At 48.3% G+C, this 17,690-nt stretch overlaps 1 protein-coding gene across 8 annotated transcripts in view; it reads left to right on the top strand.

The window, feature by feature from the left end:
- Nucleotides 1–17,690, top strand: part of si:dkey-246i14.3 (ephrin A4) — a 38,536-nt gene that overhangs the window by 658 nt on the left and 20,188 nt on the right. For 4 of the 8 annotated variants that reach the window (XR_008835411.1, XR_008835412.1, XR_008835410.1 and 1 more), the window contains exons 1-2: nucleotides 15,764–16,854; nucleotides 17,377–17,675. Coding sequence is in view for 5 of the 8 variants with exons in the window: in XM_056443908.1 (XP_056299883.1) it covers nucleotides 16,595–16,854; nucleotides 17,377–17,675 (559 nt within the window). In the remaining 3 variants the exon portion in view is untranslated. Of the gene's footprint in view, nucleotides 1–8,024; nucleotides 8,089–15,753; nucleotides 16,855–17,376; nucleotides 17,676–17,690 lie in introns of those variants that run through there. The other 4 variants (XM_056443912.1, XM_056443909.1, XM_056443910.1 and 1 more) reach the window with 4 other exon arrangements.

Raw genomic sequence — 17,690 nt, 5'->3', positions numbered from 1 at the left:
TTTGTTGGTTTGAAGAATCTCTGCTATGCGGCATCACGTCCTCTGACTGGATGAAGAGGAATGTTGCGCATGCGCGATTACCTGAAGCCTGCACTCGCCCAAAAGCTAGGCCTGGACAGGTATTTCATTTGAACGAGGATCCCTGAGTGGCCTGATCTCACCTTTTTCTCCTGAAGCTATCTTTATCATAATTACTACACTCTTCCACTGGCTTTCACCTGTCCAGTAAGAGTATTAAGGCTAAAGTATTTGTTCTAAAGAGGGTCCTAGATAGCATTCTAGCGACTATAGTTGCATAATAGGAAGGTGTGTTAGAGAGTTGATCGGGCCCATTAGCAAAGCAGAGTGAGGCTCATATGCTGATCCAGGTGTTCCAGTCAGGCTAATTGAAGGGTTTGGGTGGGAGACATGTGGGACCAGTAGGGCTGCTGTCCAAAACAACACAGTGACTCATCTGCTTATGTCGAGACTCTCTCTGCTGGGCCTTATTCCACTTTTTCAGATGAATTACCTTTTTACTGAATAGATGTTGGCCACAGAGATCACTTTGTCAATGACTGTTTCGTCTTGTATTTTACATTTGTAAAATACTATATTTGACACAACTGAAAAGAGATATGACTTCCTGGATGGATCATTTCATCCCTTTGTCGGATCTGCAGGACTCATCCTGGAGTCAGCCGAGGTTGTATCGAGTGTGTCCAAGCGGGTAAAAACCCAGTCCTGTAATTGGGATCCAACAGAAATGTGGTGGGGAGGAACACTGAGGATTAGGAAGCACCTTCTTGTTCCCCGAGGATTCAGGGATGAATGGTCACAGTCTGCGGCAGGGCCACACAGTTGGCTGCAACGCCACACAATCACAATGCCATCAGCATCATGGCGGAGGGTAACCCACTGTGGCAGAGAACCGCTCTCATCAGCAACACCACCCAATCACAAAGCTATCAGCAGGGCCGAGATGTTGCACCCGGTCCAGAATCCCTTGGGTTTACCACTAGGACTCTTTTTCATTCCTCTCCTCTCCTCTCTCCTCACTCTTCATTACCTCCCTTGTTACATCCCAGTCTCCTTTTCATTTTTTTTTGCCTGCACCCTCCCCGCCCTCTCCTCCGTCCCCCCCCCCCCCTTCATCTCTCACGACTCCGTCCTGCCCAGTGATGGATATTGGCGGTGTGATTAGTTGAGCCTCAGTCATTTTCCCATACCATATTTTCGATTAGAAGCCAGCCAGCCAGGTTGTCCCGAGGCCCGTAAATGAAGCCTGGCGAGGGACAGGAGAGTGATGCTTTGTTGGCATGACGCCGCACTGCAGAGTCCAGGATGTCGGTGGTGCCCATGGCACTCTTGATCACAAAATAACCACGTTTGGCTTTTTGATTATTCGTCTGCAATGATGTCATAGTTTTCAGTTTTTCTATAATTTTTTTTTTAAAGCTGCTCCAATCAGTATTTTTTACATCAAGAATATTCTTGTCTGAAAGGAGTTGCTTGTCGTGAGCTATTGTCTTGACCCTGCAGTTCCCTTCTCAGCTCTACGGAGCGTTTTAGCATCTTCCAACTCACTGTTCAGCTTCACCATTGTTGTTTAAGCTTCTTTGAGTACTTTGAAAAGTGCTATAAAAATGTAATGCATTATTATTATTATTATTATCAAAACAATAAATATCTCCCATGAAGCCACATGTGCTCGGGACTAGTAGAGCATTTAGCTTTTATAGAGCCCTCAGTTATTTCCCTCAGCAGTGGGTGGAGAACAAAACACCACGTGTTGGTCAAGGTGGAGCATTTTGAACATCAGGTTGCCAAAGACACGACTTGAGATGCTAATGTTGCCCCGTGTCGGCGAGGTCTGTAAATGGCCAACTGTTAGCTGCCAACACTCCAGCTTTACAAGCTAATGTGTCGATGTTGTGTTTTTCAAAATCAGTTCAATACATCATATCTTAAATTTATTGGAGCATATTAACAGAACGTTCAGTGGTCTTCGGTTGTTAAACCTTCTTTGTAAATGCTGATAAAGGACATTCATTTTTCCTGATAAAGCCTCAGCGCGGCCATATAACTGTAGCTGGAGACGGACGCGCTGCCTCTTTAATACAGATGACAGAAGACATTTCCTGGCCATCACCTTTCTTTCGATATCTAGATTTATGGTTTTAATGAAGCAGGGGCAGTGGAGCGGAGACTGAAGGGCTAATATGGCTGTAACAAAGGCTCGGTGAAGCACTTTAACCGGCACACATTTAGCACCCTCCAGATTGAAAAATTGAGCTTTGAAATGGAAGTGAGAGATGACTGCAGGGTCAGCGCTGGACATCGTGGACTCGCGGTACCCTGGTCTGTTTCATTGTGGGGCTCCAGAGGGTCGATTGCCCTTTTATGATTTGATGAACGGCGTTTATACGATCGTTCTCGGGTTTTATAACCGTGTTTCTCTCAGAGCGATAGTTCCTTATGACTGAAATTATTTTTTTACTTCCTGGAGCAGTTAGAGGTTAGTAAAATATTATAACCGTGGTGCTCCGAGCTTGAGTGTGTGCTGACAGTATTCCTCAGCTCCCTCCTGAGTAGCGCGCTCAGACTCGTTTATTGGTATATTCAGCCCCCTCCTCTGAGCCGTGGTGTGCTTTAAAACCTGTTGGCCCAAATAAGTTGACCAGCCTATTTGCTGATACAACCGTGGCTGCGTGCGCTGCATTCTTCCTCCTAAATTCCCTCAGGATCTGTCAGCTAGTTTACACAAAGCACCAACACTTTACACTTTGGATTCCCTTTTCTTTTTTGCAAGAGATGTGTGAAACAAGCAAAACGGGTTCTACATACATCTCAAAGAAGAATAAAAGTCCCCCAAACCTGAGCTTTAATATCAGCTGCTCCATTATTCCCCTGTCCTCTGACTCACCCTGGGTCTTGACTTGACCTTTTGCTTTCCCTCCTGTCCGACATGGCAGGAGGCCAACTTGTTCCAACAGTTCCTCTGGACAAAAGCTTCTGACTTCTTTTTCTTTTCTTTGGCACCGGGTGTCAATTTGAGATATGTTTGTTTTTAATTGTACAGCATCTCCAAAAAGAGATACTGAACAATAGGAATGTTGTGAACCATGTATCTTACCTGTTTCCTCTGGACTCGGGCCCTAAAGCTTTCACAGCGACACCAGAGCCCTCTGAACTCCGTCTCTCTCCTGCGGTCTATGTCTCTCTCTCCCCTCCTCTGACGGCAGCTCAGGGCCAGTGAAGCATGTTTAAATGGTGCGTGAGGAGAGGCATATTTGTATTGGTTTTCTGTATCTTTATTGAAAGCAGCCCTCATAAGTCTTCCGTGTAATCTTTGCTCTGTTTATGCATTTCCTTTTGTGTGCACTCATGAATGATCTAGTTTAAATACCAGAGTAAATCACATTCTGCATGCCATACCTTCACACACACACACACACACACACACACATCACTGATCTGTGGTCGAGCAGACACACACATGCAGAGTGTACAGTAAAGTGAAAGCAGACCGTTTGTAATTGTGTCTTCAGAGGAGATATGTTCACTTCTAGACTGTGACTGTGTGTGTGTGTGTGTGTGCAAATGAATGTATTTCTCATACTAGCTGCTATCTCTCCTCACTGTGTCTGTCTCTGTACTAATCTCTGTCTTCCCCTGGTAAATGATTAACATGGAGAACCTGGCTGAACTATAATCAACAAACCCACAGTGAGGTAATTACCACTTTATTCCCTGTCCTGCTAACAAAGCAATCTCTCTCTCTCTCTCTCTCTCTCTCTCTCTCTCTCTCTCCTCATCTGTCATCTCGCTGGATCAGTGTCTCTCTCCTTCTCTGTCAATGCCTATTGTCTCTCTGTGTAGATCCAGAGATGTTGTACCTTGTCTGTCTCTTGTAATGTGCTTTGTTTGTTTGTGGTATCGAACGTATCATCTGGAGGTAAACTGGACGTGTTCGCATCACTGTTGTGTACGCCTGTGAATTGACTTACTGTGTGTGTGTGTGTGTGTGTGTGTGTGTGTGTGGGTGTGTGTGTGGGTATGGGTGTGTGAGAATGGGAACTTTTTTGTTTGCTTGACAAGAGAAGTGTTGAGTGCTGAATTTCAGTTCTGGAAAAACAAAACCCAGAAATGCACCAGCAGGCCCAACCCTATTAAAACACACACACACACACACACACACACACACACACACACACACACACACACACACACACACACACACACACACATGTGATTCATGTTTTCTACACATTTTTGGGGATTTCTCTTCCGCTCACAGCGAGTAGTGAAAGTGAGCGACTGGAAACACTCTGAATTCCGGCCGGCGGTGTGCGTCTGTGGGAACACGCGCCGGCCTCTCGTCTAAATGGGTCATTGTTGTGTTTCCACTCGTTAGTAGGTTTGAGGTGTGACTGAAATGTTCGCGGGGAAAAGGCGTGTCATTGCCTTTGGACGCTCGGGTTCTTTAAAGGTGAGGCGGGCAGGTAGCGTGTTGTGCAACCATGCCGTCGGCTCCAACGTGTCTCGAGGCCTCGTTTTGTAAAGTATTCCAGGTGTGACTGCTATCCGTGTGTATATTTGTGTGAAATCCGTAATCTTCCATCGCACTGTTTAGCGTTATATTATACCCCAGAGTGAAAAGTTTCACAACAAAAATTAATTGAAAGCCGAGATGCCGGCGCGCTGGAAGATTCAAGCCCACTGTGTCGCAAATGAGGTTTGGGCCGAGGCCTCGGTGAGGACGTCTGTATTCAAATGGATCAGATAGTCACCGTGCAGCTCGGAGCTGACATGGCGTACGGGCATGAAAGGACGGCGGCGCTCTCCTCCTGCTCGGGATATTTAGTCAATCGATACCAATTTAACACCCAGATATTATCGCCGGCTCCTCGCATTATCACCAGCCTGCATATGGACCCATCGCTTTCCCAATTTCTCTGCCTGCGCCGCCCCCGTTTCTCCGTGGACACACATGCATCAATATTAGGTCGCATTAAGCTGTAATAAGTTGGATTGTACGACTGTGTCCGAGTGGCGTGGAAAAGCTGTGGAATGAAATGAGGCTCAGCGTTGTCTGCTGCTCGGCGGGCGCAGCACAGCCTGGCTTTGGCACAAAATGGCTGCCGTTTGTGTATGGTTGTGTGTGTGTGTGTGTGTGTGGAGAGGGTGGTTATGGTGGTTAAGTGTTGTTGGTGAGCGGGAGCGTATTCATTCATGGCGCACAATGAGCTGCCATTGTTCTAGGTGTCGAGCCAACCAGGTATTTATTTTTTGACATACAAAAACAGCAATTAAATTGTCGCGTGAGAATATGTCAACTCAAGATGTGGGAAGCGCGATCGACTTAAGCTTTACCAAAATAACACCGTCTGCTGGTTGTTTAGCCAATATTTGGATTTTAAGAAATGCACAAATGCACACACACAGACACAGACACACACACACACACACACACACACGCACAGACAGGCAGACACACACTCTCAAGTACATATAGCCTCACACAATGCTCTTCCACTCAGCTCAGAAATTCTGCCAAGATGCAACATGGGAATTCCCAGAGACAGAAATTGAATGAGTATTGACCCGAGCAGAGCAAAAGGCCGGAGCAGGGACCGGATTATTGTACGGTACCAGCGCCTTGATGCCGGAGCACGCGAGACATGTCCGCCATCATGCTTCAAGTCTTCAAAGCTGTGTGTGTGTGTGGGTGGGAGTTGCTGCAGTTTTCCTTTAGCTCAGAGAACTTTTAACTGTTTATACTTGTGAAGAATATTGACACGTCTGTCGTTAGCAGGTCAGTGTTCTACAATTATAAGAAAAGCGCTCAAGGATATTTTCATGAATCTTTAAAAATCTGATTTCCATTTTACACGCCACAGATTTGGAGAAACAATTCTCGAGTGTCCATGTGAATGGATTATTTTTTTTCAAGGGGGGATTGTGTTTACGATTCATGTATGAAAGCCTTAAATGATGCAGTATGTCACTGGGTCTAAGGAATGACTCGAGGAACCTTCTTTTCATAAGTGTTCCAATGTAAGAAGAAGTAGATTTCTTTTCGAGCTAGAATATCTATAAAGTATAATAATAATGTCAGTTGGCTTTCTGCAATGGAAACAACAGAATGAAGGATTACAAATGAGTTTTTTTCTTCTTTTTTTAATCAAATCGTAGACATTTCTATTTCAGTCCTGGCCTTCTTGGAGGAAATGGAGGAATCCTTTGATAAATGACAATACTTCCCCATTGCTTCTGCTGCATAGGGTGCCATGTCCTGGGCTTGCGTCAGTCCAGTGGGTCTGACCCGAGATGGCGAGCGTCCAGTAGCACCAGAGCCGAGAGACGAGCGGCCCACATCACACCAGAACCAACTTTATGGACTCATGAACCTGCTGCAACGCACAGCTCCACGACCCTTTATCTCGACATACAAAGAGACACTTAGATAAATGTACTCAAAGGTGTGTGTGTGTGTGTGTGTGTTTAGGGGGTGTATAAGTTGTGTGTACAATACCTTTTTAGGATTCGGCGGATCAGAATTACCTTCTCATAAAAACACTTTTTGTCAGCAATATTTTCAAATCTTAAAAAACACCTTTCATCCCGTGCTTTGTGATTTCCGGGGATATGGATCACACAACATACGGGAATAGATTTTGCATCTGTTTTTTGATGCCAGATTTTTCCACGGTGGAACAAAAACTAATATTATTTTGCCACCGCCTCCCAGAATTACGGCACCATAGCCTACTCCAGCCCCCAGTGATGTGAAACACACATATTCCTCTTCCGTTTCACACACACACACACACACACACACACACACACACACACACACACACACACACCAGATATGAATATACACACTCCCTCTCTGCTTTCTTTTTCTGGTTGCCCCCGAGAGATTGTAAAAACATTAGACCTGCAGTGGAGGGAGTGAGGGATGGAGAACGCGTTAAGGAGAGGATGGTAGGGAAAGACTCAACAGATTTCAACTCCCAAAACAGTTCGGGAAAGACCCCTGGGGATGGAGGGATGAGGGAGAGGGGGAGAGGGGGAAGAAAGGATGTCAGCAGGAATTACTATCACTGTCACAAGCAGGCGTGAGGAGCACCCCCACACACACACACCTCTCTCCTCCCTCTTGCCTTAACACACACACATACACACACACACACCTCTCCTCCCCTCTTGCCTTAACACACACACACACAGACACACACACACACACACACACACAGGGGCTCCCACAAAGACACTCTGTGACGCAGGCTCGTATACAGGTGTGGTACAGAGCGACGTTGCCCTGCCTGCACACACACTCGCACACGGCTGCTCGGACTCTGGGGAGAGCCCGAGCAGGAATCCCACCCCACTTAGGTGTGTGTGTGTGTGTGTGTGTGTGTGTGTGTGTGTGTGTGTGTGTGTGTGTGTGTGTGTGTGTGTGTGTGTGTGTGTGTGTGTGTGTGTGTGTGTGTGTGTGTGTGTGTGTGTGTGTGTGTGTGTGTGTGTGTGCGCTGACTTAGCATCCTGCGTATTGTTTGCATGTTGTGAAATAACAGTCGAGTGTCTTTACCCGAGTAAGAAAAGGACAAAACATGAATGGAATGTGGCATCAGAGGCTTATTCCAACATGCCTGCGCCCGGATCTTTTGAGGCTCATATTATGTTGATGAGATATGGGTGTGCGTCTGTGTGTGCGTGTGTGTGCGTGCCAGCATATCTGGATGTGTTATTTTTGTAGCAATAACCAGTACCACATGATCTCGGGGTGTGCAGCAATGCTTGATCCCTGTCTCTTGATACTCTGACTGCTATTTTTCTCTCTCTGCTTACTCTTTCTTTTTTTTGTTGCCCTTCCTCCTCTTTTTTCTTTTCTTTCCTCTCAACATTTTGTTCCAATCAAATCTTTTATTTATGAGTTCAAGGAATGTGGACTTTCTTTTTTGCTGGAATTAGTTCTTTGATCAACCTGCATCACGGGGCATATGTTTTTGCTTTTGTGGGATGCAAAAACGGCTCGTACCATTTACTCCACTGACAGGCCGCCGACATGTTAGTATGCAGAGTGGCGCTCCACAGACTGTAAGCCGTCCTTTCTTTAGGGCTAAATTGATTACATTTCGTTAGTTTATTTTGTACATATTTATTTTCATTTGTTGATGAATTGCTATCGGTCCCTGTCCAAAAGTATGTTTTGTTCTATTCATCAGAAAAGATGAGATGGCTGTAATTCACAGTCTGAGAGCATCCGGCGTGGTGGTGGTAATGTTCTGCTGAGTGTAAGAGGGGAGAGAAATCGCCCCGTCACAAATCTCCATAGCCGTGGCCTTGTAGCCGGAGAACTCATGAATCTCATTGCTCTCCTGTTCAGCTGGAAATGGAGTTATTGTACGCAGCACGCTTCTCAAAACACTGGAGCAGAAGCTGCGTGTTTATGATTGTGGAATTAATCTGCATGTTCTCCCCAAAATACACCCGGCCTAGTCATGAAAGTCAGAAAATCCCTGACTCGCTGCTTTTATTAATTTGAAAGATGGATTTCTTCTTTCAGAACGGAAAATAGTTAGAAGTGTTTTTGTTCTAAATATGGCGACAATAAAGTGTTGTTGTTGTTGTGGTATTTGCCTACTTTGCAGTTTATTTGCAGTGCCCCGTGTGTGAGTGTGATGAAGAGGCACTCACACTGCTACTGCGTGTCCATCTTGACATGTCGGGTCATCGCGGTTCATTACTTACAGTAGAGACCAGTCATTTTTAATCCCAAATTAATCACTTAATCCCACTCCAGCCTCAGGCTGTTGTTAACGCCATGGCCGAGCGCCATCTGCACCTCTCCCCTTGACCCTCACCACTTCCTTCCCCTGTGCTCCGAAGTCCAGCCCCTGTCCCTCTTCCTCTTATTGTGTCCCAACCCTCCGTCAGTGTGTGGAACTCGACTGGCCTTTCTAAGAAACTCAAGGGCATCCGGCCCGGAGGCAGAGAATGGCATCCCGTTAGAACAGCCCACATGTTGAAAGGATGAATTTAATTTCCCACACTGCAAACCAATGGATGTGCGAATGTACTGGAGCTAAATACGCTGCATTGGGTTTATAAATAACACACATTCAGTAGCCTTAAAGACAGATGGATGAGAGTGTGAACATGTCTCATTAGTTTTATTTCTAGTCACTTTTTTTTCTAGCTGATTGGTATTAGACTTCAGTGCCCTACCTCTGGTCTGAATGTGTGTGTGTGTGTGTGTGTGTGTGTGTGTGTGTGTGTGTGTGTGTGTGTGTGTGTGTGTGTGTGTGTGTGTGTGTGTGTGTGTGTGTGTGTGTGTGTGTGTGTGTGTGTGTGTGTGTGGCTGTGCGTGACTAGAACAGGACAAAGCTGGCTGCCTTGGGGGGGGGTAAGGGGGACCTTCCATCCCCCCCGATGCATTGAGCGATATGAATCTTAACCGTTGCGACGCAGAAAGATGGAGAGGGAGAGAGAAGCATGGAGCGGCTGCGAGGGACGGAGAGGGGGCCGGTTGAGGCTCCTGGGATTCCAAAGCAGTGACCGTGAAAGTGCTTAGATAAACAGAGAAAAAGACAGAGGAGGGAGGGAGGGCAAAGTGGAGGGAAATGGTGGTGGAAGAGGCAATGGAGGGAAGTGAAGGTGGGGGGGGGAATGAGACCCGCTGGAGATGAGGTGAAAGAAAGCAGATGGGAGTGAAACCCAGTATAGAAGTTTTGAAATAAGTTGACCAGGAGTCGGAGGGACAGGAAGCGGCCAGCGGACTCTGTTTACTCCTCTCCTCCTGCGCCTCTCCAATCTCTTTCTCTCCATCTTCTCTTTCCTCTCCTTCCCTCTGTTTAAATAATGCAGGCCGTATTAGGGCAGCTTTCCATGTGTGTGTGTGTGTGTGTGTGTGTGTGTGTCTGACAGAAGGGCAGCCTCAGTCCTCCAATCGGCCGTTCCTCCACTAACGACCAGCAAATGATCAGACACCGAGGGAAAGAGAGAGAGAACGCACACCTGGTTTGTCGTCTCTCCAGCCCTGACCTTCACGTCACGGAGAGAGACAAACACGGAGCGCCCGAATGGAGAGGAGAGAGTGTCTACGGCATCAGAAGTGTGTGACCCACTTAGTAAATGATGGATGCTCAAAGCCAAGTCTGATTTATTGGCTGAGTGTATTTGCTTTGTGAGCATTACCACGTGTGTGTGTGTGTGTGTGTGTGTGCGTGTGTGTATGTGTGTGTGTGTAGGGGTGTTGCCCGCACGTCTTCCTTAACCCACTTACACAGGTGGGCCTTGCTGAAAGACCTGAGACATACGTATAGTCGTTATTATATTAGATGAGTTTGTAGACAAGAGATAAGAGAAAATAAATCAAGGCTTGTATTAGAAACTGTTGATGATGTATATTATTTGTCACATGGAAACAGCACTTTAATATGTGTTTTTAAAGCAACTGCAAACGGGTCCTATCATTTTTTTTTCATTTGCCCAACAAGAATAAATTGTGTGTAATTCGACAGGGAAACACGCAGACAGAGACAGACGAGCTGCAGCGAACAGAGGAGCAGAGACAATTTAAGGTTGCAACGAATGATTGTTTTTATTAGCGATTAATCTGATTCATTGTTTGCTGTAAGAATTTTCCCAGACATCCTTTGAATATTCACATCATTAACTGAACATTTCATCAGGTAAAATCCCAAAGAGGTTTTATCTAAAATGATGAAAAACAGAGAAAAGAAATCTTCATATTTGAGAAGTTTGTAACTTCATAATTTTTGCTTGTAAAACAATTGTCAATCAACGGCTTTAAACCCCTCGATACAATATATGATGGACACTACAGTCTAAACCCGGCTGCCAAATATTCTTTTAGAATCGATGGAAACAAGATGGTCCGGTTCCTCCCCAGCCGTACGTCACCTGGTCCGACCTTTTATGATATTCACTTCAAAGTTAACAGTAATTTGACAACCGCTTTTTATTAAGCGAGACTCATCTGCTCTGACACTTTCTGCGAGGCTGAAGGGCCAAACAGCAAAGTTGGCACATAAACACGAGATAAATGATGTTGACGCAGTGGACCGGCCCGGCTGCCACTTTGAAGCAACGCACTTTGATGGAGTTCATAAAGACTTTGAATCACGGCTTTTCGCGTCCACCCGTCATCATCGCCGTCACCGTCTCCCTCGGCCCTTCTGCCGGGGCCCGAGCGGTGAAGTACTGCGGCTACATTCAGGGTTCTGTCTCCGGGCCTGGCACCTGTTCACATCAGCCCTGTGTTTACACTGCAGCTCCATTTAGATCCAGAAACACGGAGAGCACTCATTACTCTGAGGTCGGTCCGACAGAGGGATGGGGCGAAGGATGGATGGGTGGGGCACTGGTTTGGCACCCATCCCAGCTCCGGATTGGTCGTTGTCCTGGCAACGGCACGTCTGACCTTATTTACCCCCTCGCACCCCCCACGGCGTACGTGTGCGCCGCTCTCGCCCGTGCTCATCTCTCTCGCCCGTGCTCATCTCTCTCGCCGTGCGCTGGCCCCGCCGCTCTTCTGAGCTGAAGCTCTTCCCCTCGAGTCCTCTTTTTCTGCTCCGCACTCCTCTTGCGACAGCGGCCAGCTCCACGCGGAGCGGGGGAGTCCAGCTGGGGGGCGCAGTGGGGCAGCACTCCCAGTGTTCCCGGTCAAACGGCGAAGAGAAAACTGAGCCGTAGACTCGGAGGCTGCCCTCTTGCCCATTCATATTGTGGACAGTGATTTTAGGATCAGACTCGACCACACATGGAGAGCGGTGCCACAAAGGGGGCCGATGGGTTCTGTCGCCCTGCAGCCGTATCAAAGTGGTTCCGATGGATTGGTTTCCATGCTGATGGGTCTCGTTGGCCCAAATCGTGCAATCTTCCTCAGCTTTGACGGACGTAGCCTTACAGCTGTTGCGCTGCTGAGTCCCACGAAATGGACTGACACACACACACACACACACACACACACACACACACACACACACACACACACACAGAGGAGGCCCTATGCCATAACAGGCAGAAAATAGGGTCTGTCTTTACCTGCGGCTGAGACTCCCTCGGTGTGTGTGTGTGTGTGTGTGTGTGTGTGTGTGTGTGTGTGTGTGTGTGTGTGTGTGTGTGTGTGTGTGTGTGTGTGTGTGTGTGTGTGTGTGTGTGTGTGTGTGTGTGTGTGTGTGTGTGTGTGTGTGTGCGCCACACAGTTTGAATGCCCGGTGCCTCCTGGTCATTTAACGGAGCCTGCAGGGCGAGAAAGGTGCAACCAATCACTTCATCGATAGGTCACACACATACACCGATGCTTATGCATCACATTCATATTGATATATGATGCTTTGCAGTGTGTGTGTGGGGGGGGGGGGGGGGGGGTGTTTCCTGAACTGGGAAAAGGCAGGAGGGAAGTTCACAGAAACTAAAGCAAAAGGTCTGGTGTAGCAGGGAAATATACTTCCTGCTGACCTTGATGGAAACACACAAACACACGCACACAGACACACACACACGCACACACACACACACACACGCACACACACAGGCCTACCAAACAGGAAAGAGCGGTTTGGAGCAACAGCTTGTTCTGCTTAAGTCCCTCTTTCCTCTCGGTGAGGAGCGGTTGATCACCGTCTTTGGCCACAGTTCGGTGACACTGAGAGGCGGGGTCGGCCGAGTGGATACGCGTTGAGGTTGGAGGGGGGATGTTTCTGGTGGGGGGGCCCAGATGGTGGGAGGTGGGGGGCGAAGTCCTTGCTTGTGCGCATAGAGGGGAGTAAGCACCAGGTTAGACACAACATCGTGTGTTTAGACTCTGGACACAGCGTGGCTTTGCGTGGGCGTTGGGGTGAGAGGGGGGGGGGGGTTGTCCCGATTCTGCTCTGTTGTACATCCACACGGCGAAAGATCGAGCAAGGAGTGGAAATCTGAAAGAAGAAGTTGTTGTAAATGGTGCAGCGGCCCGCAGAAGGGCCCGGTGTGTGCAGCGCTCAGGTGTCCGGCTCCTTTCTGTCTCCCTCTGAAGATGTTGGCCCGTGGAGAAGGAGGTCGCTGAGGCTCTGGAGACGGCAGGAGACAACGCTCTCGCTTTACTTCTGCCTCGTTGCCGCTTTGCTCCTGCACTTTCTTTGAGCTCTTTTTGTCATCAACCTTTTTTTCACAACTTTCCATCATCTTGTGTCGAGATATATTTGCATGTAATTCTTTGTGATTTAGTTCCCGGAGGCCACCAGAAAGTGACACCGCAGCAATCACTTGTAGCTCTGCTCAACACGTTGGATTTCATTGTGTATATGCGAAAAATGTCGTCTATGATAATAACATGTTTTGTTTAGCAATAAAATGTTCACACAGGATTTTTCAAGCCTGACTGCAGTTGGCAGAACTAAACAGCTAAAGATCGGCTACAGTCGTGAGTTAGGCTCTCTGAAGTGTGTGGTAACGGCAGATGTTATTCCTGGCATCGAACTCGAAACCCATTGGGGAAGAAAAACATTGACTTTGAGAAAAAGGCGCATAAATGCGGACTAAAGTTTGTGTTTCAGGGCTCGTGACCTGCAGCGTTCTCTGTGAAGCCAAGTTGGAGTTGGTCAGCAGGGCAACGTTTTGTCTCAAAGTGAAGTGAAACTCGACGTGACAGCTCTGTGCTGATTAACTTTACAAAGCCGTGCCAATTCAATTAATAGACTCGGCCCTTAAAAAATGCTTGTGTGGCCGTTCCATTATGACGACTAGTTGGATTAACAAAACACAAGCGTCAGGATGTCAGAGTTGACGTATTCTTCGCTGAGGGTAATGACTCGCCTGACAGCCACTCATCTGGCATCACCTCATGAATCCCAGCCAAATCGGAAATGAACATAAATAGTATTTCACAACGTCCTCTTGTGTTACTGCACCCGCCGCGGAGGCCGAAGCCGTGTCACACGATGCCGCCGAGGCACAGTGACCATGGCGTGCTGCGCCCGGTCAGCGCAGTGAGCCGATCAGCCATCACCGCACTAGGATTGACCGCGCAAGAACTGAGGCTCCACCGAGCCCACGTGGAGCCCCCGGGCTCATCCCGAGGGCTTGTTATCGCCCCATCGCCAGCGTGGAAGTGTTTATTAACACTACGGTGTCTACACGCTCATTTGGAATGCATCCTATGTCATTAGCGTGTTCGTATAGTGGAATATCAGCACCCACCATGTTTACGTGCAGTACGCCCACGTGTATTCAGAGTGTAGCGTGTGGCGGAGTATCTGCTCTGTATTCCTGAAGCCGTGTTGTGGGATTGTTGCTCCTTTAATTATTCTCTCCTTTTAAAGGATCAAAGGTCTCTGCCACAGTCAACCCCTTGCATTTCATTATGGCTGCACACACATACACACACACACACACACACACACACACGTGTGTGTGTGTGTGTGTAAAAGTGATTCTGTGTGCACACACCTTAACATCGACACACTTTGGAAGGACATCCGTTATGTTTCACTTTTGAATTTTAAACGTGAATTCATGCGATTATAAAAGGGTTATAAATGTTCGCCTTTTCAAGTTCTCCATCGAAGCGCCCGGCGTGTTGTTTGATTCGGCTTCTCTGTGAGAGTTCCCCTTATCAACCAAGAGCTCGCCCCAGTCCTCAGAAGGGTGTCACCGATCACCCTCTAGCGTGAGGGATGGAGCATGTTTTATTCCCTCTCCCCTTTGCTCCCGCACTGGACCAAACCAATTGTGGCAGCTGTGTCTGATTTGGCCTCGGCTGCTGGTGATTGGCAATCAGTCAGCAGCCGAGGCCACCCTTATAAAAGCTCCCACTTGAGAGTGGAGGAGGAAGGTGAGCAGAGGCGCATGTTTGGCGGTCTGCTCGGTGTGTGTTTCGAGAATAAAAGCATGTCTTCGAGCAAAACCTCTCTGTGTCTGGCGGATCCTTGGTGCTGGTGGGGGAAACCCACGGGTGGCGGCGTCAGGCCTGCTACACCAATCCTCTCCCCTTTGCTCCCACACTGGACCAAACCAATCCTCTCCCCTTTGCTCCCACACTGGACCAAACCAATCCTCTCCCCCGCTTCCAGAGGCATCTCTCTGCACCCACAGCCCTTTGGTGCTCCCATGATGCCCCTGTGCTGTCACCACTCTGCTGCATGGTGGCTGGCAGGAGGGGAGGATGCTGGGTGTAATTAGGGCGTATCCAAGCCGACCGGGGCAAGAGAGAGAGGGAAGGAAGGAGGAGGAAGGAGGCTAGAAAGAGGGCTGACAGTTTGACATCAGTCGAGCACACCGTCTCTTTAATTGCTGGCGTGCATATGGCGCAGGCCAAGGTTTGGGGGGGGGGGGAACCTGAGCTGTGCGGATGAAGTTGGAGCGGAATGACATGCAGACCAGGGGTGAAGCATGTTGACACAGCACATGTCTTATTACACACACATTGCTTGTATGCACACACACTCACGTGTGTGTGTGTGTGTGTGTGTGTGTGTGTACACGCTAGCTTATCTGCTTTTGTGTTCCCTTAACCACAATCAAGTTCCTTTGTTCGGCTGTAATTAGCACACACGGGTAATAGAGCTATCGGGACGTGGCCACACACACATTCACAGAGGGGATATTGATCAGCAGAGAGAGTGTGTGTGTGCGTGTGTGTGTGTGCGTGTTTCCTGAGCGAGGGATCCAGATCGATGGTTTCCTGTCGCGTTGATAGATCGCCAATTCTGTGCGCTGGCTATTGAGCAGGAAGCAGCTGTTGGTGAGACCTGCCTCCCCCGACACACACACACACACACACACACGTCTGCTCCATCATCTCATTTAGAAATATGCACCTCGGCTCCCACGTCCAGCTCCTGAGTTAACAGAAGAGCTTGGATGTCCATTCCATTGGTGGCCGTGCCTGGACGCCCTCCTCCTCCTCTCTGACGGTCTCTTGTCGTTTCTCCTCTCACTGCTCCCTCCATCTTTAAAACCCTCCGTCGGCTTGCTGGACCATCCCAGTCTCCGGCTTCCTGTCACATCTCATCTGTTTCATTGTAATCTCTCGTCAGCTCCGTCTCCTCCTCCTCCTTTTTGCATTCGTTCCTCTTCTCATCTGTTCTTCGGGTCTCTTCTCTGCCCGCCTCTTCGGCTTAAGACTGCCGTGCCGTCCACCGCCTTCCCCACCTCCCCATTCCGCATTCCTTTTTTCTCCCTCCCATGTTCTCCTTCACTGACTCCCAGCACTCCCTTCCTCTCTTCTCCGCTCTGTCACCCCTCTAAAAAGACTCCCGCTGATGGACCTGAACCTTCTGCCCAAGCCAAATGTTGCCCCTCCATTCTTTTCTCTTGCACTCCATGTGAAGAGGAGCCCAATTAAAGTCTGTCTCCTCTCCTTCTTCCCCTCCGTTGTCCTCCTCTCTGTGCGTCTGCACTCAGACTCTCTGGGGTCGCTAATTAAAACGCTTCACTTTCTTTTCTCTCCACTCCACTTCTTTTTTTCACCTGTTCATCTCATTGTCCTCTCATTTGTGCCTCCTTCATTGTGTGTGTGTGTGTGTGTGTGTGTGTGTGTTGCGTCTCTCTGCCCTAACCGGTCCCAACAGCTCTCATTTATCTTCCTCTGGTCTTCATGTCACTTCATCACTCACATTTCTTTCCTCCATCCGTCACACATTCTGCTCATTTATTGTCTCCTGCTTTGTCTTTTCTTCCAGTTATGATTCATACAGAGTCTTATGATTTCTTCCTGTTGTATTCACTTCTCTTACTTTGTCCTACATCGATTTCCTTCAATCTTTCTCACATCTTCACTTCCCCGTACGAGCATGTACCCGGGGAACTCTTCATTCGGAAGCTGACAGGAAGTCCAAACCCACAGTCTGGAGGAGCGTACGTTATGCAGCTCTTCTGTTCTAATGATGCCGTCTTGTTCTGGAGTTATTGTTCTGCCTAAAGCCAATCAACCGCGACTGAAGACGTGGTTGCACGTGCACATGCTGTGTGGCGGGAGAGGGAAGTTTATTTTACACCCGACTCCCCTCAGTGGTCACAATTAGCATATGAGGGAATGTTTTCCTCGCTCAACACCGCTCCCTTGCTGGTCTGGAAGTAAAATGCACTTGTGTCATCGATAAACATCCAAGTGTAAAACATTCTTTTTAAGAGCTGCACAACTTTGCGATATCACATCCCTGTGTAACTGCTGTGTGTGATATTGATGAACTACCCATCTGCTGCGACTATCCACGTTCCTTCAGGCACAGAGGCATTATGGAATACCCGTCATCTGTCTTCTCTCGCTCTCTCTCTCTGTGTTTAATCACCGCCTCTCTTTCCCCGTCAGTCGTGTGTTACTCTGGCCTCTATGATCACGACGTGAAATATGAATGTCGTTGTCGTTCTTCCTTCCAGGTTAACAGCAGGAGATCTGTCCATCCAGGTGAATCTGAACGACTACCTCGACATTTACTGCCCGCACTACCCCGACCAGGGGGCCGAGGGGCCCGGGCAGCCGGAGACGCTGGGCCTCTACCTGGTGGCAGAGGCCTCGTTCCAGGGCTGTGTGGAGACCAGAGGGTCCATCAAGAGGTGGGAGTGTAACGACCCCCACGCTGCGTTCGGACCAGCCCGCTTCACTGAGAAGATCCAAAGATTCACGCCCTTCTCCCTGGGGTTTGAGTTTCTGCCGGGGCGCCACTACTACTACAGCTGTGAGTAGAGCGCGT

The sequence above is a fragment of the Pseudoliparis swirei genome, chromosome 22 (genome assembly GCF_029220125.1).
Source record: "Pseudoliparis swirei isolate HS2019 ecotype Mariana Trench chromosome 22, NWPU_hadal_v1, whole genome shotgun sequence".
NCBI lineage: Eukaryota > Metazoa > Chordata > Actinopteri > Perciformes > Liparidae > Pseudoliparis > Pseudoliparis swirei.
The sequence above is the reverse complement of the archived record's forward strand: the minus strand, read 5'-3'. Positions and strand labels throughout refer to the sequence as shown.